The sequence below is a fragment of the Myotis yumanensis genome, unplaced genomic scaffold (genome assembly GCF_028538775.1).
Source record: "Myotis yumanensis isolate MYYU_CA2020_CCGP unplaced genomic scaffold, mMyoYum1.0.hap1 SCAF_3, whole genome shotgun sequence".
Classification (NCBI taxonomy): domain Eukaryota; kingdom Metazoa; phylum Chordata; class Mammalia; order Chiroptera; family Vespertilionidae; genus Myotis; species Myotis yumanensis.
This window is the reverse complement of record NW_027223754.1, coordinates 83172866-83199642: the sequence shown is the minus strand read 5'-3', so window position 1 is coordinate 83199642 and position 26777 is coordinate 83172866. Positions and strand designations below refer to the sequence as shown.

The window sequence follows — 26777 nt, the reverse complement described above, 5'->3', positions numbered from 1 at the left end:
TTAGTAAGTGGATAAGCAAACTATGGTCTATCTATACAATGAAGTGCTACTTGGCAATGAAAAGGAACAAACTACTAATACAGGGTGGGGCAAAAGTAGGCTTACTGTTATACATACGCAAAACAGAATTTATTCTTATATTTATCAATTATTGTATTATTTTCCACATGAACAACCATAAATTTACTTTTGCCCTACCCTGTATATGCAACATGATAAACCACAATAGTGTTATGATGGGTGAGAGAAGCAAGACATAAAAGACTATATAATGTTGTTTCAATTATGTAAAATTCTAGAAAGGCAAAACTATAAGTGATAGAAAGAAAATCAGGGATTTCCCTGGGAGAAGAATATTTTCTACACAAGGACACAAAGAAATTTTTTGAGTAATGGAAACATTCTATATCATGATCGTGGTAGTGGTGACATGACTATACACATTTGACAAGACTCACTGAACTTTAGTTAAGTACATTTGTTGCATATAAATTATAACTCAATAAAATTGTATGAAAAATAAAAATGCTAAGTGGCCAAATAAAATAAAGAATTGCAGTAAAGTTCTACTTCTTGTTTTTGTAATCACGATATCCACTATTCATTTCAAATATATTATTTAAATGCAAGAATATATAGTACCACAATGGTTGGAGATCTGTGAGCTGATGGTGTATAGGTTGGGAGTTCCCAGAATTACTTTCCATAAAGAATAAAATATAGACTATTAAAATTCAATAGTAACCTCCACATTTGTTTAGAACTTGAACCAACAAAATATTTTGGGTAAAGGAGTATTTTATCACTGATATTATTTGGAATCATTGCTGGCTTGTGGAGATGACCAACTTTTAGCTTTATTATTGTTTTTAAATTATTGGCAGACAATGCACCCCTATGGTCTGCAACTGAGATGAACTACTCCTGTCACCTGTTCTTGATAAATTACTGGTAATTTTCATCAATAGCTCTGACTTCCTGGAACCCTGTAATAATATCACAAACTCAGATGACAGTTTGAATTGCAGAGTCTTTGAACATTTTATTATTATTCAACCAGTTTTATTGATTAACTACCACAGACCAGACACTATTCCAGGTTCTAGTAATTTCAAGTGAAATGGTCACTGATCTCCAGAACTTTCTGATGATGTCTATTGACATTGTGAAAGCAAGCAATATAGTCTCCAATAAATCAAAGCAGTAGATTTTTCTAAAAGTAACAGGCTGTCCTCGGTTCCCATTGATCATCTTTCTCAGTGTCTCACATGAGCATCTTTCTTCTGGCACCATAATCAATCATATTCTTTATAAGTTTTGGTCTGGGGCTTAAGAGGAAGGGTGTTATCTTTTCTGATGGGAGAGTCAACAGGTGGAACTTTCTGGGCCAACTTAGATCTATTTGTCCTTCTTATGGGCCTGTGACATTCACCTGCCAATTAGCTTTTAAATCTTCTATCAGAAAGAAGTTGCTTCTGAGATTTGGGATTCAGGGATGCAGCTCAGAATCATAAGTGACCTCCTTGATATCCTGCATCACTAGCTAAAGTTTACACAGCAAATATCTGTGACAATAATAAAAAAGTCTAAGATAAAAGTGCATGCAAGAAGTTTAAAGGGATAAAAGCCCCATCATGGAAAGAATGGGAGGTCAGAATGGGCCAATTTTGGTATGGCACCACCTCTGTTCCTTAGGAGGGCTGCCTTACAGCTCACCCTGTGCCATTTGATATTTTGTCCTTTTAAGTCTACCTAATGATTCTTAACTTAGAATTGTAAAGCTATTAGAGTGTCTGAGTCAGGGCCAGCATATGTAGAAGTCAAGACAATTTTTTTTTAATTTATCGTTATTATTAAAAGTATTACAGATGTTTCACCCTTACCCCCCCAGGCCTTCACTGCACTACTGTCTGTGTCTATGGGTTATGCATACATACATATAAGCTCGTTGGTTAATCCCTTCCTGCTCTCCCCATCCCCCTTCCTTCTGAGAAGAACATTCTTTATGATTAAGTGAATGAACCTAGTGAGGTCAGCATTGGCTTTCCCACATCTTACTGTCAGACTTGAAGTTGGCCAACCATCCTCTTGTTTTTCCTAAAGAAAACTCAGATAAGGTCTCAGAACCAGTATTAGAAGTTTTAAGAATCTCATGACAACTTTTGTATTTTCTATGTTAATGGTTACAGAGAGATGGTCATGATCATCAGTGAGGTTTGATGTAGTCCCATTTGTTTATTCTGTTTGTTTGTTTTTCTTGTCCTAGGAGACATATCAGAAAAAATGTTGCTATGAGAAATGTCCTAGATTTAACTGCCTATGCTTACTTCTAGGATTTTTATGGATTAGAGTCTTACATTTAAGTCTTTAATCCATTATGAGTTTATTCTTATGTGTGGTGTAAGAAGGTGGTCCAGATTTATTTTTGCAGGTACCTGTCCAATGTCCCCAGTTCCATTTATTGAATAAACTGTCATTGCCCCATTGTATGTTCTTGCCTCCCTTCTCAAATATTAATTGACCATAAAGGCATGGGTTTATTTCTGGGCTGTCTATTCTGTTCCATTGATCTGTATGTCTGTTTTCATGCCAGTGCCATGCTGTTTTGATTACTATGGCATTGTAGTACAATCTGATATCAAGTAGCATAATTCCTCTAACTTTGTTCTTTCTCCAGAGTGCTGTGGTCTTTTGTGGTTCCATAGACATTTTTGGAATATTTTTCTAGTCCTGTGAAATATGTCATTGATATCTTGATAGGAATTGTATTGAATCCATAGATTGCTTTAAGTAGTATGCACATCTTAATGATGTTAATTCTTTTTATTCATGAACACAGTATATACTTTCACTTATTTGTATCTTCTTTAATTTAATTCTTCATTGTCTTATAGTTTTCCACATATAGGTCTTTGATATCCTTGGTTAATTTTATTCCTAGGAGTGCTTTTTTATACAATTGTAAATGGGGTTGTTTTCCTTTCTGATAGTTCAATATTGATGTATACAAATGCAACTGATTTGTAGATATTTATTTTGTATCCTGCTACTTTACTGAATTCATTTGCCAACTCTAGTAGTTTTTTGGTGGAATCTTTGGAGTTCTCTACATAAGTATCATGTCAGTTTTGCTTCTCCATTTCTGATTTAGATGCCTTGTCTGACAGCGAGCTAGGACTATGTTTAATAAGAGTGGTGAAAGCAGACACCCTTGTCTATTCAATTTTAGATTTTGCCCATTGAGTATGGTGTTGGCTGTGGGTTTGTCATATATGGCCTATATTATGTTGAGGTATGTTCCCTCTCTACCCACTTTGATGAGTGTTTTTATCATAGATGGGTACTAAATTTTATAAAACGCTTTTCTGCTCCTATTGATATGATCAAGTTATTTTTATCCTTCATTTTGTTTAAGTGGCATATCACATTATTGATTTGTGGCGATTGTTCTTGATTCTCCAGAATAAATCCCACTTGATCATGGCATATGATCATTTTAATGTATTGCTGGATCTGGTTTGCTAATATTTTATTAAGGATTTTAGCATCTATGTTCATGAGGTATATGGCCTATAATTTTTTTTTCTTTGTGGTGTCTTTATCTGGTTTTGGGATTAGGATAACACTGGCTTCATAGAATCAGCTTGGGAGTCTTCCCTCTTCTTGAACTTTTTGGAATAGTTTGAGAAGAATAGATGTTAGTACTTAAATGTTTGGAAAAATTTACCTGTGAAGTCCAGGACTTTTTTTAAATTACTGTTTTGATTTTTTAAAGTTGTAGTTGTATTATTCAGATTTTATAATTCTTCCTGAGTCAATTTTGGAAGTTTGTATGTTTCTATGAATTTACCCATTTCATCCAGATTGTCCAATTTATTGGCATATAGTTGTTCATAATATTTTCTTACAATCTTTTGCATTTTTGTGGTATCAGATGTTACTTTTCCTCTTTCATTTCTGATTTATTTATTTGGGTCCTCTTTTTTCTTAATGAGTCTGGTTAAGGGTTTGTCAGTTTTGCTTATCTTTTCAAAGAATCAGTTGTTATCTCACTTCTTGCTTGTTTGTATAGTCTTATGTGCTTTATTTAATTAAAACCATCAAGGCTGTGGAAAAATTAGACTTAAAATTTGTGTTTTGGAGTTATTCCTTTTTCTGTGTGAGTGTATCTTGATTCGCATGGAGGAGATGTGTGCCTGAATTCTCTTACTCATGCGAAGGTCAATTACAGCATATAGAATGAACCCAGATGTAGCAGGTTGATAAGTCTAAGTTTCAAGATAACTCTAAGGGATTGTTGAGTCCAGAAAATTTGGGGCCAAGTTGATTGCTGTTGCTTGACGGGGAAGAAGAGAGACATGGAAATGCACAGTCCAGTTGTGGCTGTGAAGATATGGCTTCGGAAGCCCTGCATGCTCAGCGCTAACTCTGTGTTGTTTGGGTATTTTCAATACGTGCAGTGGGTAGCTTTCAGGGATGGTCACCCAGTGATAGAAGATCTGGCACCTTCTGATGACTTTCCCCCTTTCACTGTTCTTGAGACTTCTCTGGGAGGTTCTAATTCAAAAGAAGCTTTTACTGTTAAGCTTCAAAAGTCATTTTACTCTATAAATTATATGTGGAGTGAAAGGCTTATTTACTCTTAGCTCCATTAAACCTCTCAACTTTTTCTCACTGGTAAAATTTATGTGCATGGAAGAAAGATTATTTTTATTTGTGGTTTTGTATTACAAGTTTTTATTTATGCTCATTCAACAAATACACACTAAGCACTCACTAGATGCCAGGGGTACATGAGCAAACTGCCTGTTACAGCCGTGAAAAGCCATGGTTCCCAAAGGATCAGAGCTTTGCACTTTTGGTCCTGGGTGGAACCTCAGACACAGGGAGTGCTGATAGACATGTTCTTGTCATGACCGAAGCCCTTCCGGAGATGGTTCTTGGAGGAGCTCCCTTGGCCGAGGCTTTCCTGGTTGAATCTCTAAGTACAGCAGCACAAGCCAAGGCCTCCTTTTGAGTTATATAACCTGGAGGGGGCAGGAAGGGAAGTGAGAGAAACTCTAAGGTCAACAATTTCAAAACACAAATAAGCAAACAACACTGCAAATATTCACAGATTCACAAAATGATATATGTACCCCTAAGCTCAGTGCAGCATTATTCACAGTGGCCAAGACTTGAAAACAGCCAAAGTGCCCTGCGATAGAAGACTAGACAAAGAAGATGTACTATATATACACAATGGAATACTACTCAGCCATAAGAAAGGATGAAATAGAGTCATTTACAACAAAATGGATGGGCCTTGAGAACATTATGCGAAATGAAATGTCAGACAAAAAAAGCTAAGTACTATATGATTTCACTCATATGTGAAATATAAAACTGAAACTTATGAACACAAACAGCAGTGTGGTGGTTGTCAGGGGGGGAGTGGGGAGAAAAGGGTCCAAATATGAGATGACAGGAGAAGATTTGACTTTGGGTGGTGGGGATATGGCCCTATGTACAGATTTTGTAAATTAGTGATCCACACATGAAACCTATATGTTCATGATGACTAATGTCACCCCAATAAAATTTAATTAAAAACAAAAACACTAACCCCTTTCAGATGTACCATTGTTGAATATGTTCTCCCACACAATGAGTTTTCTTTTCATTTTGTTGATGGTTTCCTTTGCTATGTAGAAGCTTTTAATTTTGATGTAGTCCCATTTTTTTTAATTTTTCCCTTTGTTTCCCTTGCCCTAGAGGACGTATTGGTGTAAAAACTGCTACATGAGATGTCTGAGATTTTACCAACTATGTTTTCTACTAGGATTTTTATAGTTTCACAACTTACATTTAAGTCTTTTATCCATTTTGAGTTTATTCCTGTGCATGGTGTAAGTTAGTGGTCTAGTTTCTTTTTTCTTTCTTTCCTTTTTTTTTTTTTTTTTGCATGTACCTGTCTAATTTTCCCAAAACCATTTTTGAAGAAATTATCTATTCTCCATTGTATGCTCTTGCCTCCTTGGTCAAATATTAATTGACTGTATTGGTGTGAGTTAATTTCTGGGGTCTCTGATTTATATGCCTGTTCTTTTCCCAATACCAGGCTGCTTTGATTATTTATGCCTTTGTAGTATAACTTGATATCTGATATTGTGATCCCTCCAACTTTGTTTTTCTTTCCCAAGAATGCTGAGGCTATTTAGGGTCCTTTTTGGTTCAATATAAATTTTTGGGATATTTGTTCTAGATCTGTGAAATATGCTATCAGTATTTTAATAGGGATTACATTGAATCTGTAGATTACTTTGGGTAGTACCCATATTTTAACAATGTTAAAAATTCATTCTGCAAACCACCCACACAATCATCTGGCTAAGACCACTTTTAATAATGCTTTTAAAATATTTTAATGTAGATGGAAATTTTAAAAATCTGGAGTAGCAATGCTTATATTGAACAAAATAAACTTTAAAACAGGTTACATAAGAGATAAGGAAGGTTACTACGTAATGATAGAAGTAGAAATCCAACAAGACAATATAATCTTGTAAACATTTATGCACCCAACATATGACCACCTAAATATATAAAGCAAATCTTGATGGACATAAAAGGAGAAATCAATGGTCATAGTAAAAAACGTTAGCAATCTGATATCAATGGATAGATCTTCCAGAAAAAAACCAACAAGGAAACAGTGGCCTTAACAGTCACACTAGATCAGATGGATTGAATAGATATCTTCAGAGCATTTCACCCCAAGGCAGCAGAATATACATTCTTTTCAAGTGCACATGGAGCGTATTATACGATAGACCACATGTTAGGACACAAAACAAGTCTCAATACATTTAAAAAGATTGAAATCATATCAAGCATCTTTTCTGACCATAGTGGTATGAAACTAAAAATCAATCACAGGAAAAAAACAAAAACACACACACACACAAAACCACACCTGAAAAACACACGAAGACATGGAGGCTAAATAACATGTTACTAAACAATGAACAGATTAACCATGAGATTAAGGAAGAATATCTTTTGATTTTGAAACAAATAAAATTGAGAACACAACAACCCAAAATCTATGGGTCACAGCAAAAGTATTTTTAAGAGGGACATTCTTAGCAATATGGGCCTACCTGAACAAGAAAAATCTCAAAAAATTATAACTTTACACTTAAAGGAACTAGAGAAAGAACAACTAACAAAGTCCAAAGTGAGTAGAAGGGACAAATTTATAAAGACCAGAGAAGAAATAAACAAAATTGAGAAAAAAACAAACAAAAACCAACAACTTTAAAGATCAAGGGAACCAAGAGCTGGTTCTTTGAAAAGATAAGATTGACACACCTTTAACCAGACTCATGAAGAAAAAAAGAGAGAGGGCCCAAACAAATAAATAAATAAATCAGAAATGAAAGAGGAGAAGTAACAACTGATTCCACAGGGATTGTAAGAAAATATTACGAATAACTATATGCCAACAAATTGGACAATTTGGATGAAATGGTGAAATTCCTAGAAACATACAAACTTCTAAAAGTGACTCAGGAAGAATCAGAAAATCTGAATTAACCAGTGACAACTAAAAAAATCAAGGAATAATATAAAACAAACAAACTCTTTAAACAAAAGTCCTGGGCTGAATGGTTTCACAGGTAAATTTTCCCAAATATTCAAGAAGAACTAACATCTATTCTTCTCAAACTATTCCAAAAAGTTCAAGAAGAAGGAAGACTCTCAAGCTGATTCAATGAAGCCAGTGTTATCTTAGTTCCAAAACCAGATAAAGACACCACAAAGAAAAATATTATATAGGCCAATATATCTCATGAACATAGATGCTAAAATCCTCAACAAAATATTAGCAAACCAGATCCAGCTATACATCAAAATGATCAGACAGCATTATCAAGTGGGATTTATTTTAGAGAGTCAAGTTTGGTACAATATCCACAAATCAATAATGTGATATGCTACATAAACAAAATGAAGGATAAAAACAACTTGATCATATCAATAGATGGAGAAAAACATTTTATAAAATCCAGTACCCATCTATGATAAAAACTCTCATCAAAGTGGGAAGAGAGGGAAAATACCTCAACATAATAAAGGCCACATATGACAAACACACAGCTAACATCATACTTAACAGGTAAAACTAAAAGCATTTCACTTAAAAATGGGAAAAAAACAGGATGTCTGCTTTCACCACTCTTATTCAACATAGTACTAGAAGTCATAGCCACAGCTCTCAGAAAGTAGAAGAAATCACAGGCATTCAAATTAGAATGGAAGAAGTAAAACTCTCATTATTTGCAGAAGACATGATACTCTATATAGAGAACCTTAAAGATTCTACTTAAAAATGATTAGAGTTCATAAATGAATTCAGTAAAGTAGCAGAATACAAAATAAATATCCAGAAATCAGTTCCATTTGTATACACCACTAATGAGCTATCAAAAAGGGAAACAAAGAAAATAACTCCATTTACAATTGCATCAAAGAAATACCTAGGAATAAACTTAACCAAGGACGTAAAACACTTGTAATGAAGAATAAAATTGAAGAAAATATAAGTAAGTGGGAGCATATACCATTACATGAATAAAAAGAATTAACATAATTAAAATGTTCATACTACCCAAAACAATCTATAGATTCAATACAATTCCTATCAAGATACCAATGACATATATCACAGAACTGGATAAGAAATTCCAAAAATGTATATGGAACCACAAAAGAAAAAAACGAATAGCCACAGCAACCTGGAGAAAAAAAAAAAGAACAAAATTGGAGGAATCATGCCACCTGATATGACTATACTACAATGCCATCTTAATCAAACAGCATGGTACTGGCTTGAAATCAGACATATAGATCAACAGAACAGAATAGAGTGCCGAGAAATAAACCCAAACCTTTATGGTCAATTAACATTTGAAAAAGGAAGCAAGAACATACAATGGGGTAAAGACAGTTTATTCAATAATCGGTGTTGGGAAATTGGACAGATACACGCAAAAGAAATGAAACTAGACCACCTTCCTTCACCACACACAAAAATAAACTCAAAATGGATTAAAGACTTAAATATAAGACTAGAAATTATAAAAATCCTAGAAGAAAACATAGGCAGAAAAATCTTATATATTTCTCATAGCATTATTTTTCCAGCATATCTCCTTGGGTAAGAGAAACAAAAATAAAAATAAATTAATGGGACTATATCACTTTTGCACAGCAGAGGAAAGCATCTACAGCATGAAAAGACTACCCACTAAAGGGGAGAACATACTCAACAATGATACATCTGATAAGGGGTTAATATCCCCCCAACACAAACAAACCAATTTTAAAAATTGGCAAAGGACCTAAATAGACACTTTAAGGAGGACATACAGATAGCCAATAGACATATGAAAAGTTGCTCAAGTCATTATCATCATACAAATGCAAATTAAAAGGAAATGAGATTACCTCACATATGTCAGAATGGCTATCATCAATAAATCAACAAAAATTGTTGGTGAGGATGTGGAGAAAAGGGAACCCTCAGACACTGTTGGTGAGAATGCAGATTGGTGCAGCTACTGTGGAAAGCAGTGTGGAGTTACATTAAAACTTGAACTGCCTTGTTACAGAAAAACCGGACAAGAACCAAACTACGCTCTGAGAGTTTGGAGTTACACTTTATTCACCGAGGTGGGCTTAGGGAAATGAATCCAAATTCTAAGCAAAGCTACCAGCAGAACTTCCCTTTTTATGGAAGAGCCAGCCCTTTGTGTGCTTGCTGGTGGCGGCCTTGAAAACTACATAGTTCTATCCAATTAAAAAATGCACCTGGCATGGCATTGGGTGTATCCAGTCTCTGGCCTACAAGGTCAGACAGCTAAGTTTATCTCCCCCATTATTCAAGCAGGCTAGAAAGCAAAGTTATTTTTTTCAGAATAAGAGGCCTTCCAAAGAATAGCGGAGAATTCCAAACAGTAGTTTTACAGAATAGGGGTTTTCCTTCACAGCCTTATGACCCAGTGATTCCATTTTTCAGAATATAGCTAAAGAAACCCAAAACACTAATATGAAAAAATATATGCATCCCTGTGTTCATTGCAGTGTTATTTACAATAGCCAAGTTTTGCAAACAGCCCAAGTGTCCATCAAGACTACTTGTTGGTAAAAAAGAAGGAAATCTTGCCCTTTGCAACATCATGGATGGACCTGGAGAGTATTATGCTAAGTGAAATAAGCTAGTCAGAGAAAACAAATACCATATGATTTCATTTATATGGAATCTAATGAATAAAACAAACAAACATACAAACAAACAAAATAGAGACTCATAGATACAGAGAACAGACTTACAGCTGTCAGAAGGGAGGGTGGTTTGGGGTCTGGGTAAAAAAGTTGGAGTTAAATGAAAGACAAACAAACAAACAAAAACCTCATAGACACAGACAACAGTTTGGTGACTACCACAGGGAAAGGTGGTGGTGGGAGGTATGAGAGGATAAAGTGGGGATAAATGGTAATGGAAAAAGACATGCCTTTAAGTGGTGAACACACAATACAATATACAGATGACGTATATAAATTTTTTAACCAACGTAACCCAAACATTTTTCAATAAAAAATAAAAAATAATAAATTAACTAAATGATAATGCTTTTTTTAATAATTAAATCTTTATTGTTCAGATTATTACATTTGTTCCTCTATTTTCCCCCCATAACTCCCCTCCTCCCAGTTCCCACCCCACCCTCCGCCCTCACTCCCCACCCACTGTCCTCATCCATAGGTGCATGATTTTTGTCCAGTCTCTTCCCACATCTCCCACACCCCTTTCCCCCCAAGCATAGTCAGTCCATTCCCTTTCTATGTCCCTGATTCTATTATAATCAGCAGTTCGTTCTGTTCATCAGATTATTTATTCACTTGATTCTTAGATTCACTTGTTGATAGATGCGTATTTGTTGTTCACAATTTGTATCTTTACCTTTTTCTTCTTCTTCCTCTTCTTAAAGGATACCTTTCAGCATTTCATATAATACTGGTTTGGTGGTGATGAACTCCTTTAGCTTTTCCTTATCTGTGAAGCTCTTTATCTGATCTTCAATTCTGAATGATAGCTTTGCTGGATAAAGTACTCTTGGTTGTAGGTTCTTGGTATTCATCACTTTGAATATTTCTTGCCACTCCCTTCTGGCCTGCAAAGTTTCTGTTGAGAAATCAGCTGACAGTCGTATGGGTATTCCCTTGTAGGTAACTGAGTTTCTTTCTCTTGCTGCTTTTAAGATTCTCTCTTTGTCTTTTGCTCTTGGCATTTTAATTATGATGTGTCTTGGTGTGGTCCTCTTTGGATTCCTTTTGTTTGGGGTTCTCTGCTCTTCCTGGACTTGTAAGTCTATTTCTTTCACCAAGTAGGGGAAGTTTTCTGCCATTATTTCTTCAAATAGGTTTTTAATATCTTGCTCTCTCTCATCTTCTGGCACCCCTATAATTCTGATGTTGGTATGCTTGTAGTTGTCCCAGAGGCTCCTTAGACTATCTTCACACTTTCGGATTCTTTTTTCATATTGCTTTTCCGGTTGGGTGTTTTTTGCTTCTTCGCATTTCAAATCTTTGACTTGATTCTTGTGCTCCTCTGGTCTGCTGTTGGGAGTCTGTATAATATTCTTTATGTCAGTCAGTGTATGCTTACTTTCTAGTTGGTCCTTTATCACACCATTGATAGTCTCATTAGATTTCCTGTACATCTCATCAAGTTTATCGACAGACTCTAGAAGCCTCTTGAGAGACCTCAAAAGTGTGGTTTTGAATTCTATATCCAGTCGCCTGCTTTCCTCCGGTTCTGTGCTTTGTGGTCTGTTTCTTTGTCTTGGCATTTTTTTATGCTTCGCTGTGTCAATAGAGTGGCTTTCCGTGTTAAGTGTCCCAATTACCTGAGGTAGACACTCTTGGTGCACCCCCTTGTGGTCTCTGTGAGCAGTCTTGTTGTAGTCAAGCCTTAATTGTTGTAGGTAATTACTACTTGACCTCCAGGCCAACTGGCTGTGAGAATCAGCTGTGTTTGCAGTGGGAGAACTTCTGTCCTCTAGGGAGGTGCTAATCTAGCCTTTGCCTGAGGCTATCCGGCAAATGGCTCTGTGCAGGGCTTGGGGGGGGGGGCGGGTCCCACGGGATCAACAGGGCGGAGGAGGGAGCAGTTATGGCTGCTCTCAGTTCGTCCCCAGGGGCTCTGCCTCTCTGTCCCAGCAACCGCTGCAAACCTCGGAGGGACCGAAGCCAGACAGTCCCGCTTCTCCCGTTTGAGTCTGGGTACCTAGAGACTTGCCCAGATCTGGAGCTCAGAGTCTGAGGCTCCCTCCGGATTGAAAACGACAACCGCGCCCTCAGCCACCAGCCCGCGCTGCGCGTACTCCGCACCTTAGTATTTTACTTCAGCACTGCGCCTCCTCTGATTCTTGGTTGCTCCTAGTTGTAGAACTTCCACTCAGCCAGACTTCCTGTGGTTCTGGATGATGTCCGTTCCGTCTTTTAGTTGTATTTTTGAAGTGGTTGTTTGAGGCAGCAAACTCCAGTGTTAACCTATGCCGCCATCTTGGTTTCTCCTCAGTAGCTGCTTTTAACAGAGTAGCTTCTTTCAACACAGCAGCTGCTTTCTACACAGTAGCTGCTCTCTACACATGTGTGACTGGTCCTCATAAGTACATTATGGCCGATAATGCTTTTTAAAAATGCAGATTTCTAGTTCTACTCCAAAGACCTTTCAAATCAGAAACTTAGAAAGTTAGACCTGAAGTTTGCATTTTAATAACATACAGAGGTGAAGTTTACATGCAGTAAACTTTGAATATTCTGCCTCTCAGTTCACTGGCTTTTGAGTAGTTTTACTATGCAAACAAAAGTACTAGATGATGTTTCAGCAATGCTTCTAACAATCATAAGGACCAGCTGAATCCTGGCTCTGCCATTTATTACCCGGGTCAAATTTTTTAACTTATCTATGTCTCAATATTCTCTTCTGTAAAATGTGGGTAATAACGGCATCTACCATGAAAACATGTTTAAGTTTTAAACAAGATAATACATGCAAAGTGCTTAGAATAGTAATTGGTACATAGGAAGTCCTAAAAACAGATAGCTACTCTTACTGTTTTTGTTATTAAATCACTTGGAAAAAAAAAACACATCTTTTTCTTTTGTGCAAATATAGAAACAACAGTATAACTAGATGTGCTAATGTCAAGTGAGTAGTTTTGTTAGCGGCACCCCAAACACCAGGAAAGGTGTTATGGGACAGGCCCCTGAATTGAAGGGAGGGAGCTGTCCCCTCCTGGGTTCTTGTCTTCTGGTATGAGTTCAAATGAGTGACTCCAGATTAATTGTGTTAAAGTGAATTTATTAAGAAAGTAAAGCATGCAAATTTATTAAAGAAGTAAGGCAAGCATAACTATCATCTGGCATGAAGCACAGATGGATTCTCAGCTAATCTGAGGAGTGAGTATGGTGGGGAAGGGAGATGTCTGCCTTATATACTTTTCTCTCTATAGATTTTAAATTTCCTCTGCTAGATATACAGGTATAGGTTAACTCTGAAGGTCTCTTTCCCATTTACTTTGTTATGGCTTTCCCAGGATGTATGAGAAACTTGGTAATTAAATCCTCTGAGGCTGCTGGCTTTTCTGTTTAAACAGTGAGATGAGATAAGACTGCATTCTTTCTTCCCCCTCCTCCTTCCTCTTGGCTTTTAGTTAGTTTCAGAGTGATTTAAGCTATGTATTCTCTAGGTGCATTAAGATTCCTCTTCCTCTTTCCCCTCTCCTTCCCCCTCCTTTCTTAATTCTTTTAGTTAGTGAGGAGGGGTGTTTAGCTATTTTCTCTCAAGTGTCCTTGGTTGGGGAAGATAATGACTTGTTATTTACAATCTACCTGCAAACCTCCCAAACTGTTGGGCCTTTTGTAATATTCTTGTCTCAGTTTCCCTATTCCACTTGCTTAAGAATTTTCTTAGCTTCTCACTATCCTGTAACCGTTTAGAATAAATAAATAAACAAACAAACAAAACTCTATGGGAGTTAGGAGAAGAGTGTAATAGAGGGGAGCTGAAGACAAAATATTTTTGAGAAGAAAAGAGATTTAACAGCAATTACACCTTTCTGTGGGTTGTTGTTTATGATCTATAAGGTCTTTCACAACCATTATTTCACTTGTGCTTATAAAATCCCATGAGGTTCATAGAAGAGGAGAGACAGTGGAGCAGAGGGACGACAATGCATGAGTTTGTAGGTGATCGTCCTAACTGACATGTGCTCTCTGGGTGATCTTGATCAAGTTTTGTAACCAGCGGAGCTACAGTTTCCCACAACTGTAAAGTGGGAATAAAATGAGAAAGTACATGTAGAGCTCCAAGCACAATATCTGGAACATGGTAAATGCTCAACAATATAAATATTCCTGTTTTGAGTAAACCAAGTCACTGAATTTATGCAACCAGCAAGGGACTGAGCTATGGTTTAAGCCTACCAGTGGTCGGCAAACTCATTAATCAACAGAGCCAAATATCAACAGTACAACGATTGAAATTTCTTTTGAGAGCCAAATTTTTTAAACTTAAACTATATAGGTAGGTACATTGTTATTAACTTAATTAGGGTACTCCTAAGGCTTAGGAAAAGCCACACTCAAGGGGCCAAAGAGCTGCATGTGGCTCGCAAGCCGCAGTTTGCTGACCAAGGATAGACTATCTGCCTGAGGCTATGGCTGTTTCTACTAGGTCAAGTTCCTATAAATCTCAGAGAACTATCATCTTATAATAATCCATCCTCTTTTAACCCTCTTAATTTACCCATAGAAACTTGCTTTCTATTGTCAGGGATAACTTTTTGTAAACCATATTGGTAAAATAGCTCGCTGGAAGAGAATGTGCTACTTGAAATTTTTTCAGGAAACTTGACTTCTGGCTGCAGTGTACTAGTCCAGTGATGGCGAACCTTTTGAGCTCGGCGTGTCAGCATTTTGAAAAACCCTAACTTAACTCTGGTGCCTTGTCACATATACAAATTTTTTGATATTTGCGACCATAGTGAAACAAAGACTTATATTTTTGATTTTTATTTTATATATTTAAATGCCATTTAACAAAGAAAAATCAACCAAAAAAATGAGTTCGTGTGTCACCTCTGACACGCGTGTCATAGGTTCGCCATCACTGTACTAGTCCCTTCCTGAGGTGCGTGGTGCAGGTCAAGTAGTTAAACTCACCAAGCAGCTGCTGGTGCTGAAGGGTGTGAATATAGCGGGTCTTCAGGGCCTCCCACTGGGGCCTGGAGTTGTAAATCTTCATGATGCTGTAAAAGTAGCGCTGCTGCCCGCGGGTCAGGTCCTGTCAACGCCCAGCAGGTGATTTTGATGAGTTGGTGGAGTTTATAGAATTAGGAGTTGATGTATGCAAAGCTGACTTTCCTTCAAATAAGATGCCTCTCTCTCTCTTTCTCTCACTCTCACCATATATATATAAAACAATGGGAAAAATAGGAATTGGGTAGTTTCCTTCCTTAGTTTAATTAAACAATCTTCCACTGGCCTGTGTAAGGGTGAAATGCCTAAGTAAGATTCTAGTAAGTAGGTCAAAATGTTGGGCTGAGGAAGTTTCAAGGATTTTTTTAGTTTGAATTCATTTATTATAGTCCTTTTTGAGGAAGGTAGGCTATGAGAATCTACACAGGTCCTGAAGTATGCCAGACCTCTGGATGGGTAAAAGGAGAACTTTCCGCTGAGAGTTGTCAGTGAGCAGGGGAAATAAGCAGATGAAGAGATGGGCAATGTGATAAGGGTTCAACAGGAAGAAAACAAACTCTGCCTGCAGCAGTCAAGGAAACTTTCTAAATGAGATGATTGACATATCTAGTCTTCAGCGTGAGTAGGAAGTCCTCAAAGGGACCAGAGTCCTGGTTCTAAAAGTCATCACCATCACCTGGTACTTGTTAGAAATGCAGGTTCTCAGGCCCCACCCCAGACCTAAAGATTCAGAAATTCTGGGGGTGGGGCCCAGCACTCTGACTTTAACAAGTCCTCTGAGTAATTTTGATACATGCACACTAATATTTGAGAACCACTGACTAGAAGAAAATGAAGGGCTAATTAGAAGGAGAGAGTGGTACAATTTTTCTTATAGGACACAATATATCTGGATATGCTGGGAAGCAGACTTTCCCTTTACTTCAGTTAGAACATGGAGTCTGAGATGGAAAAGGCTGTAGAGTTTGGCAGGGGAAGATCATGGAAAACTTTTATGCTTCATTATTACCTTTTAAAAAAAATGAGGAACCGTTGAAGGTCTTATTTAAGGCAGTGGCTCTCAACAGAAGTAATTTTGACCCTCAAGAGACATTTGGCAATGTTGGGAAATTTTTGGTTGTCACAAATGGTGAGAGGGAGGAGAGATGCTACTGGCATTCGTTGAGTAGAGGCCAGGGATGCTGTTGAACATCCTAAGTGCATGAGACAGCCTCCAGCTCTTATGACAAAAAATTATCCAACCCAAAATGTCACACCTTAAGCTGATCAGATTTGCATTTTAGAAAGATCATTCTGGCCCTGCTGTGGAGAATGAGTTTAAAGGAGGACAGACCATTGGCATGGAGACCATTAAGAAGGCTGCCACATATGCTAGGGAGGAACAAAATAGGCCTGGGCATCAATTACTATTATACACCTAATATTTCTTACATACTTATTATATGCAGATGGGAAAACTGAGATAGAGGCATCAACATTCTAGAAAAACCAAGATAAAATAAGTTCACCCAGACCAAAAAAGTTCAAAACAATGACAGAATTTTAAAAACTAGTTGATAATGATGTAATAAATCCAAACATAAGATAATTATTTATAAAAATAAAGTGACTTTTATCAATTAGAAATTTTATATGGAGTTGAAATATTTGTTAGAAAATTTGTATGCAGTCAGTTTTGTTTTGTTTTAGGTCCAGAGTGAAAGTAGCAAAACCAAGTACTTCACAATTTGAGACTTCATTTTAACTTTACAGTTTCTAAATTAGGTGTTTTACAAGATAATATATTTGAAGAAGAAAATGGGGGGCTTCGGAAAATGGCGGAGGCTTAGACGGACGTGTTGGTGCTTTGTCCCGGAGCAGATAGGGGCGAGCAGCTGAAACGGGTAACAATCAGCCCGATCAAGCTGGGGAGGTTCAGCTGAGAGACGGTCTGCAGCCAGGAAAGACAGAGAACTCCTAAAAGATGCGGATGGTTAGAGATTGAGGCTGAAACTTCCCCCTGGGCGCCAGCGCAGCGGCGAGACCGCGCCATCTTGGGAAGCGGTTACCGGCATCCAGAGATCGGCTACTAACCCGGAGGCAACGACTCGCAAGCAGCGCGACTGCAAGAGGCCAGAGGAGACCTGCACCCCTCCACGGAAAGCAGATTCAAGCAACAGCGGCCTCCTGATCACCACACGCTCTGCCTGGGGAACAGTTGCTGTGTGTGAAGCCTCCCTCCACCAGCCAGAAGAGCCACCACAACTGTGAACAGCACCCACCAGAGGCTCTGCTATCAACAGAGGAGCCACTGCTACCACAACCGCCCAAGGAGCAACCACAGCCCGAGGAGCCACTGCCACCCAGGGAGCAGCCACTGCCACCCAGGGTCCAGCCACTGAACGACTCAACAACTAGTCATGTCAGTGAGATCAAACATGGGTAGACAAAGAAACCCCCAAAGGAAAGAAAAGGAGGACTTGCCAGAAAAGCAGCTAAGTGAGACAGAGATATGCAACATGACAGAAAAAGAATTCAGAATAAGGTTCCTAGAGTACATGCACCAGATGTTCAAGAAGCAAGAAGAAACAGATGAAAAACTCAACTACTTATGCAAGAAGCTAGAAGAAACAGATGAAAAAATCAACAACTTAAGTAAGTCCCAAGAAGAAATGAAGAGCGACATAACTGCAATAAAAAACACCATTGAAAGTATCAACAGTAGACTGGGAGAAGCGGAGGACCGAATTAGTGAATTAGAAGACAAGGAAGCAAAACACACTCAAACTGTACTGCAAATGGAGAAAAAACTTAAAAGACAGGAGGAGAGCCTAAGGGAACTTTGGGACAACATGAAACGAAACAACATACGAATAATAGGGGTGCCAGAACAACAGAAAGATGAACATGGATTAGAAAACCTATTCGAAGAAATAATATCAGAAAACTTCCCTGAGGTGGGGAAGAAAAAAGTCACACAAGCCCAGAGAGTCCCAAACAAGGTGAACCCGAAAAGACCCACACCAAGACACATCATAATTACCATGGCAAATGTTCAGGATAAAGAGAGAATCTTACAGGCTGCAAGAGAGAGACAGAAAGTAACATACAAGGGAGCTCCCATTAGATTAGCAAATGATTTCTCAACAGAAACACATCAGGCCAGAAAAGAATGGACGGAAATCTACAAAGTGATGCAAAGCAAAGGACTGAATCCAAGAATACTCTATCCAGCAAGGCTATCATTCAAAATTGAAGGGGAAATAAGAAGCTTCACAGACAAAAAAGGGCTAAGGGAGTTTATCACCACCAAGCCAGCCATGCAAGAAATGCTAAAGGGACTGGTGTAAAAAGAAGAAATATCAAGTTCAGAAAGAAAACAGCCACACACACACAAAAAGAAATGGCTACAAACAAGTACCTTTCAATAATAACTTTAAATGTAAATGGACTAAATGCTCCAACCAAAAGACATCGAGTGGCTGAATGGATAAAAAAACATGACCCATACATCTGCTGTCTACAAGAGACCCACCTCATTAGAAGGGACTCACACAGACTGAAAGTGAAGGGATGGAAAAATATCTTTCATGCAAATGGAAAGGAAAAGAAAGCTGGGGTAGCAATACTTATATCTGACAAAATACATCTCAAAGTGAAGGCCATAACCAGAGATAAGGAAGGCCACTTCATAATACTAAAGGGATCAATACAACAAGAAGATATAACCCTGATAAACATATATGCACCCAATGCAGGAGCACCCACATACATAAGAAAACTTCTGGAAGATATCAGGGGAGAGATCGACAATAATACAATCATAGTAGGGGACTTTAATACACCACTGACATCACTGGATAAATCCGCTAGACAAACAATCAGCAAAGAAACAATCAGCAAAGCAATCCTAAATGACTCACTAGATCAGATGGAGTTAATTGACATCTTCAGAACACTTCACCCCACAGCTGTGGAATATACATTCCTCTCAGGTGCTCATGGGACATATTCAAAAATAGACCACATATTGGGTCACAAGCAAAGTCTCCACAAATTCAAGAAGATTGAAATCATAAAAAGCATCTTCTCAGACCACGATGGCATAATGTTAGAAATAAACCACAATAAAAACAACCCAAAATACTCAAACACTTGGAAGCTGAATAACATGTTATTAAATATTGATTGGGTTACCTATGACATCAAAGAAGAAATTAAAAACATCCTGGACACTAATGACAATGAAAACACAACAATCCAAAACCTCTGGGACACAATGAAAGCAGTCCTGAGAGGGAAGTTTATAGCTCTACAGGCCTATCTCAAAAAACAAGAAAAAATGGTAGTTAACCATCTAACTCTACAACTCAAAGAATTAGAAAGAGAGCAACAAGAAAACCCCAGAGTGAGCAGAAGGAAGGAGATAATAAAGATTAGAGCAGAAATCAATGAAATCGAGACCAAAAAAACAATACAGAAAATCAATGAAACCAAGAGCTGGTTCTTTGAAAGGATAAACAAGATTGACAAACCCCTAGCCAGGCTCACCAAGAAGCAAAGAGAGAGGTCCCAAATAAACCAAATCAGAAATGATAGAGGCGAAATAACAACAGACCCCACAGAAATACAAATGATTGTTAAACAATACTACGGGCAACTCTACTCCAACAAACTAGACAACCTGGAGGAAATGGACAAATTCCTAGAAAAATACAACATTCCAAAACTCAATCAGGAAGAATCTAAAATCCTCAATAGGCCAATAACTATGGAAGAAATTGAAGCAGTCATCAGAAAGCTTCCAGCAAACAAAAGCCCAGGGCCAGACGGCTTCACAGGGGAGTTCTACCAAACATTCAAGGAAGAACTAAAACCTACCCTCCTCAGACTACTACAAAAAATTCAAGAGGAAGGAACACTTCCAAGCTCATTCTATGAAGCCAGCATCACCCTAATACCAAAACCAGGTAAAGACATCACAATGAAAGAGAATTACAGGCCAATATCCCTCATGAACATAGATGCCAAAATCCTCAACAAAATCTTAGCAAATCGGATCCAGCAGTACATCAGAAGGATCATACACCATGACCAAGTAGGATTTATCCCAGAGATGCAAGGATGGTACAACATCCGTAAATCAATAAATGTGATACATCACATAAACAAATTGAAAGAAAAAAACCACATGGTCATATCAATTGATGCAGAAAAAGCATTCAACAAAATCCAACACCCATTTTTGATAAAAACTCTCAGAAAGGTGGGAATAGAAGGATCATACCTCAACATAATAAAAGCCATATATGACAGGCCCACAGCCAACATCATACTCAATGGTCAAAAACTAACACCATTTCCCCTAAGAACAGGAACAAGACAGGGATGCCCACTCTCATCACTCCTGTTCAACATAGTACTGGAAATATTAGCCATTGCAATTAGGCAAGAAGAAGAAATAAAAGGCATCCAAATTGGAAAAGAGGAAGTAAAACTGTCCTTATTTGCAGATGACATGATATTATACATACAAAACCCTAGAGACTCCATCAAAAAGCTACTAGACTTAATACATGAATTTGGCAATGTAGCAGGATACAAAATTAACCCCAAGAAATCTGAGGCATTTCTATACACCAATAGTGATCTTTCAGAAAGAAAGATTATAAAAACAATCCCATTTACCATCGCACCAAAAAAATTAAGATACCTAGGAATAAACCTAACTAAAGAGGTTAAAGACCTCTACTCAGAAAACTACAGGACATTGAAAAAAGAGATAGAGGAAGACATAAACAGATGGAAGAACATACCATGTTCTTGGATTGGTAGAATCAACATCATTAAAATGTCCATACTACCCAAAGCAATCTATAAATTCAACGCACTTCCCATTGAAATACCAATGGCCTTCTTCAAAGATCTAGAAAGAACTCTCCAAAAATTCATCTGGAATAAAAAAAGACCCCGAATAGCTGCAGCGATCCTGAGAAAGAACAAAGTAGGTGGGATCTCAATGCCGGATATCAAGCTGTATTACAAAGCCACTGTTCTCAAAACTGCCTGGTACTGGCACAAGAACAGACATATAGATTAGTGGAATAGAATAGAGAGTCCAGAAATTAGCCCGAACCAATATGCTCAATTAATTTTTGACAAAGGAGGCATGAACATACAATGGAGCCAAGATAGTCTCTTCAATAAATGGTGTTGGGAAAATTGGACAGATATATGCAAGAAAATGAAACTAGACCACCAACTTACACCATATACAAGAATAAACTCAAAATGGATAAAGGACTTAAATGTATGACAGGAAACCATAAAAATTCTAGAAGAATCCAAAGGCAACAAAATCTCAGACTTATGCCAAAACAATTTCTTCACTGATACAGCTCCTAGGGCAGTTGAAACTAAAGAGAAACTGAACAAATGGGACTACATCAAAATAAAAAGCTTCTGCACAGCAAAAGAAACCATCAACAAAACAACAAGAAAACCCACCTCATGGGAAAACATATTTGCCAACGTCATATCTGATAAGGGCTTAATCTCCAAAATTTATAGGGAACTCATACAACTTAACAAAAAGAAGATAAACAATCCAATCAAAAAATGGGCAAAGGATCTAAATAGACACCTTTCAAAAGAGGACATTCAGAAAGCCAAGACACATATGAAAACATGCTCAAAGTCACTAATCATCGGAGAGATGCAAATCAAAACAACAATGAGGTACCATCTCACACCTGTCAGAATGGCCATCATCAACAAATCAACAAACGACAAGTGGTGGAGAGGATGTGGAGAAAAAGGAACACTTGTGCACTGCTGGTGGGAATGCAGACTGGTGCAGCCACTATGGAAGGCAGTGTGGGGGTTCCTCAAAAAATTGGAAATGGAACTCCCTTTTGACCCTGTGATCCCACTTCTAGGAATATATCCCAAGAAACCAGAAACACCAATCAGAAAGGATATATGCACCCCGATGTTCATAGCAGCACAATTCACCATAGCTAAGATCTGGAAACAGCCTAAGTGCCCATCAGTAGATGAATGGATTAGAAAGCTGTGGTACATCTACACGATGGAATACTATGCTGCTGTTAAAAAGAAGGAACTCCTACCATTTGCAACAGCATGGATGGAACTGGAGAGCATTATGCTAAGTGAAACAAGCCAGTCAATGAAGGAAAAATACCACATGATCTCACTCATTCATGGATAATTAAGACCATTACAAACTTTTGAACAATAATATATACAGTGGCAGAGCTGCCTCAAACTGATTGTCGGACTGCAGTGGGAAGGCCAGGGAGGGTTGGGGGACAGGAGGGAGGGGAGTAAGAGATCAACCGAAGGACTTGTATGCACCCATATAACCATAACTAATGGACATAAGACACTGGGGGGTATGGGAGGGCAGGGGCTTGTCAAGGGCGGGGGGGAAAAAAGGACACTTATGTAATACCCTTTGTAATACTTTAAGCGAAAAAAAAAAAAAAAAAAAAAGAAAATGGGTTCCTAATTTAGCCTTTTTAAATGATTGACAACAATATAAGATGAAAAACCCAGGCCAATTTCAAGAGCAAACTCCAAAATGCAATGGAAGTTTCCATTATATAAAGATAAAACCTTAAAAGTTATGGTTTTATTTAATAAGATGAAAAAGTCTACTTATTTTTCTTACTAGAACTATCAACTTCCAAAATAAGAAGTAACAGTAACTTTCTGATATTCTTATTCTGTTGCTTAATCCTCCTTAAGGACATGGCAGAGAACTGAAATGTTTACCAAGAGTATTTATGAGAATGGCTTTAACTAATTTTGAAAGGAACTAACATGGCTTTCTTGCTAGGAGCAAGAATGTAGTCAACCAGAGAGTTTCCCATCACTGGATGGGTGTTGGGTTAGATTTCCACACTCATTTATTCTCTCACATGTACTGTCAACATGCTCTGAAGGCCTACATTGGGCTCAATGTTCTCCTAAATGCTAGGTAAACAAAGACATGGAAATTCCTCAAGCCTTGAAAGAGATAGAGACAAGGTCTAGTCATCTGTGAATAACATGCTGTACCTTCATTAATGAAGTGTCAAAGGCAGAGGGAGGGACTCGAATGCAAGGAATCTGTGGAACTTTCTGAAGCTTTTGCTGTCTTTTCCATTTTTCTCCCATTCTTTATCCTGTAACTCCAAGGAACAAAAAAGCATAGCATAAAACTGCACTCGTTTAACCAATTTTGAGAATGTACCTAAGTAAATAAGAAAGTAAATAAATAAATAAATAAATATTATGTATTTCAAAGGATAAGAAATTTCTCACATGTTTCAAAGTAAGGGACCTCATCAGTCTGCTTTAGTTCTGTGCTTTTCCCTATTCTCATTCTTTTATATATGTATATATATATTTTTAATTGACTTTTTGAGAGAGAGGGAAAGGGGAGAGAGAGAGAAATATTGATTTGTTGTTCCACTTATTTATGCATTTGTTGGTTGATTTTGGTATGTGCCCTGACCGGTGATCAGGGATCGAATGCACAAAATTAGCATATTGGGATGATACTCTAACCAACTGAACTACCAGCCAGGGCTACATTCTCATACCTTTTTTTATGGGAGGACTAATTCAGAGCCTTATGTTTCTCTGCTTAACTATGTTTGAAGCAAGTGGATTCTAGAGCCATACCATGTCAGAGTAGTTACTTCTTGAAATTTTCAAATAATATTTTCTCTGATTCTAAAATTAATGAATGTTATTATGGAAAATTCATAAATAATTAAAATTTGAAGAAAATAACATCATCTATTATCTAACTGTTTATAACTACTGTTGGCATTTGATATCCTTTTATGAATTTTTCTGGGTACATTGTGTGATTTTAGAAAAGGGCGATCATACCCTATGTGTTATGCACTTTCCCAGCACTTTAATTATCCTTTAAAATATGATTCTTAGCCCGGCCAGTGTGGCTCAGTGGTTGAGCATCAACCTATGAACCAGGAGGTCACACTTCGATTCCTGGTCAGAGCACATGCCCAGGTTGTGGGCTTAGTCCCCAGTAGGGGGCATGTAGGAAGCAGCCAATCAATGATTCTTCTCATCATTGATGTTTCTATCTCTCTCCCTCTCTGAAATCAATAAAAATATAGTTTAAAAAATAAAAATCAATAAAATATGGTTTTTAGTGGTAGTATAGTATACCTTTATATCATTCTCCATTTCTTGCAGATTTAGATTTGCAATTTTATAGCATCACTAGAGGCCCAGTGTATGAAATTCATGCACCGGGAGTGGGGGGTCCCCTCAGCTCAGCCTGCACCCTCTCCAATCCGGGACTGCTGGCTCCTAACTGCTCACCTGCCTGCCTGCCTGATTGCCCCTAACTGCCCCCCTTGCCAGCCTGATCACCGCTAACTGCCTCTGCCTACCGGCCTGATCACCCAGAACTGTCCCTCTGCCAGCCTGGTCACCCCTCACTGCCCCCCCCTTCTGGCCTGGTCTCCCCCAACTGCCCCCCCTTCTGGCCTGGTCTCCCCAAACTCCCCCCCCCTGCTGCCAGCCTAATTGCCCCTACCTACCCTCCCCTGCTTGCCTGATCACCCCTATCTGCCCCCCTTGCCAGCCTGATCACTGCTAACTACCTCTGCCTACCGGCCTGATCACCCAGAACTGCCCCTCTGCTGGCCTAATTGCCTCTAGCTGGCCCCCCTGCCTGCCTGGTCACCCCTAACTGTCCCTCTCCCAGCCTGGTCACCCCTCACTGCCCCCCCTTCTGGCCTGGTCTCCCCCCCCTGCTGTTGGCCTAATTGCCCCTACCTTCCCTCCCCTGCTGGCCTGATCACCCCTAACTGCCCCCCTGCCAACCTGGTCACCCCCAACTTCTCCCCCCCACTTGCCTGGTAGCCCCCCTGCCCCCCTGCAGGCCTGGTTGTCCCTCACTGCCCACCCCTGCTGGCCTGGTCGCCCCTCACTGCCCCGCCCCCCCCCCCCCCCCCCCCCCCCCGCTGGCCTGGTCACCCCACGCGGCCTGCTGTTCAGTCGTTGTGTGAGGGTATCACAACCAATTTGCATATTACCCTTTTGTTAGTATAGATACTAAAAAGCAGTTATTAAACCAGGCAACATTATTTGCCACTTGCCTGACAAAGATACAAAATGAAGTCACACCTGCTTATGATTAAGTCTCCTTTCCATGTAATTTAGGATTTAGAATCTGAGGAGTATATAATAATTAAAAAGTTAACAATTAAAGAAGAATAGACATATTGGACTATGGTTGTTGAGGCACAGAATGGAAACCCTGAGCATTTCCCCTCTCTTTACAATTTTGCCCTTGGCAACAATACCTACCTCCTCAGGTTGTTTGATTAACTGAGATCGTGACTATAAAACATTCTCCCTATCCTCTCCTCCCCTCCCCTCCCCCCTCCTCTCCTCTCCTCTCCTCACATGTGCACACATGACTACACACTTAAGAAGTATTTTAACATGTCAGAAAACTCTGGCTCTGAGTTCACAGAGCTCAGGCTCAGATATTCCAAAAGAGAAATGTATAAGGAAAACATTAGTCAGCATCTCCTTGTAACTTGTTTCCATGATAAGAACTTATAAATTAAACTATAAATATTTTATTTACTACTGTTTTTCTTCAGCATGCACTCCGGAAACCATGCCAACTAAGATATACACTTTTAATATTCTTTCTACACTCTTTCCTGTACTCAAATCATCTCAATATCCCTTCTCCCATTTTCCAGATCTGTAGAGCAAAGCATAAACATTTTTCTAAGCTTGAAAGATTTCTCCTTTTCTTAAATGGCATAAGAAAATGACTGATGATATTTCTCATGGCAAAAATTTATGTGTCCTTTTCTTGAACTATTGCTGAGAAAATCCATCTTACCTATTCAAATAGTCTGTAACTGAATAAGTTTGTTTAAAATGCTTGGGAATTCAGGAGGAAAAAGTTACAAAATAACATATCTGAAACAAAAAGACATGTTTGCTTAAAAGGAACTTACCCTGTATTGTAGTCTCCCCCTTTTTAAAAGCTTTTATTCATATTCCACGTAATTTTTTGCAAGGTCCCTTTCTTCTTGCAGTGGTGGGGGTGAAAATTCAATCTGTTGATAAGCCAATATCCAAGCAACATCATGTGATGAAACAAAGAGCTGGGGGAATTTGGCCTCATGCCTTTTTCTGCTTCTGGACAACATTAAACTACACAGTTTAATCTTTTTCCTTCCAAATTTAGTGTCCAATCAAGTGTCAACTTCTAAATGTACCATATCTGTACTATATGCAGACATAGGGGTGGAAAGTTAATGGATACAGAGAGGCTGAATGTTAAAGGTCAAGTAATCCATTGGAACAATAAGCAATTACAGGAATATTTCCCAGATTTGGAGTTGGTAGCCCTTACACACATTGCTCAGAATAATGAAGGAACATAAATATAGAGGTGCAGGCATTAATTTGAC

The 26777-nt window shown here is 38.3% G+C and overlaps 1 protein-coding gene across 2 annotated transcripts; it reads right to left on the bottom strand.

Annotated features, from left to right (window-relative positions):
- FAM216B (family with sequence similarity 216 member B) lies at nucleotides 1-26410 on the bottom strand. 2 transcript variants are annotated; one of them, XM_070409017.1, is made up of 4 exons: nucleotides 26319-26410; nucleotides 23374-23486; nucleotides 15277-15397; nucleotides 1-5027 (listed from the first exon to the last, which is right to left on the bottom strand). In XM_070409017.1, the coding sequence occupies exons 2-4, from the start codon at nucleotides 23470-23472 to the stop codon at nucleotides 4843-4845; spliced, it is 405 nt and encodes a 134-aa protein (XP_070265118.1). In that variant the 5' UTR covers nucleotides 23473-23486; nucleotides 26319-26410; the 3' UTR covers nucleotides 1-4842. The 2 variants fall into 2 exon arrangements, with proteins under 2 accessions (XP_070265118.1, XP_070265117.1); XM_070409016.1 differs by having other exon boundaries at nucleotides 23374-23480.
- Between the last annotated feature and the right edge of the window lie 367 nt (nucleotides 26411-26777).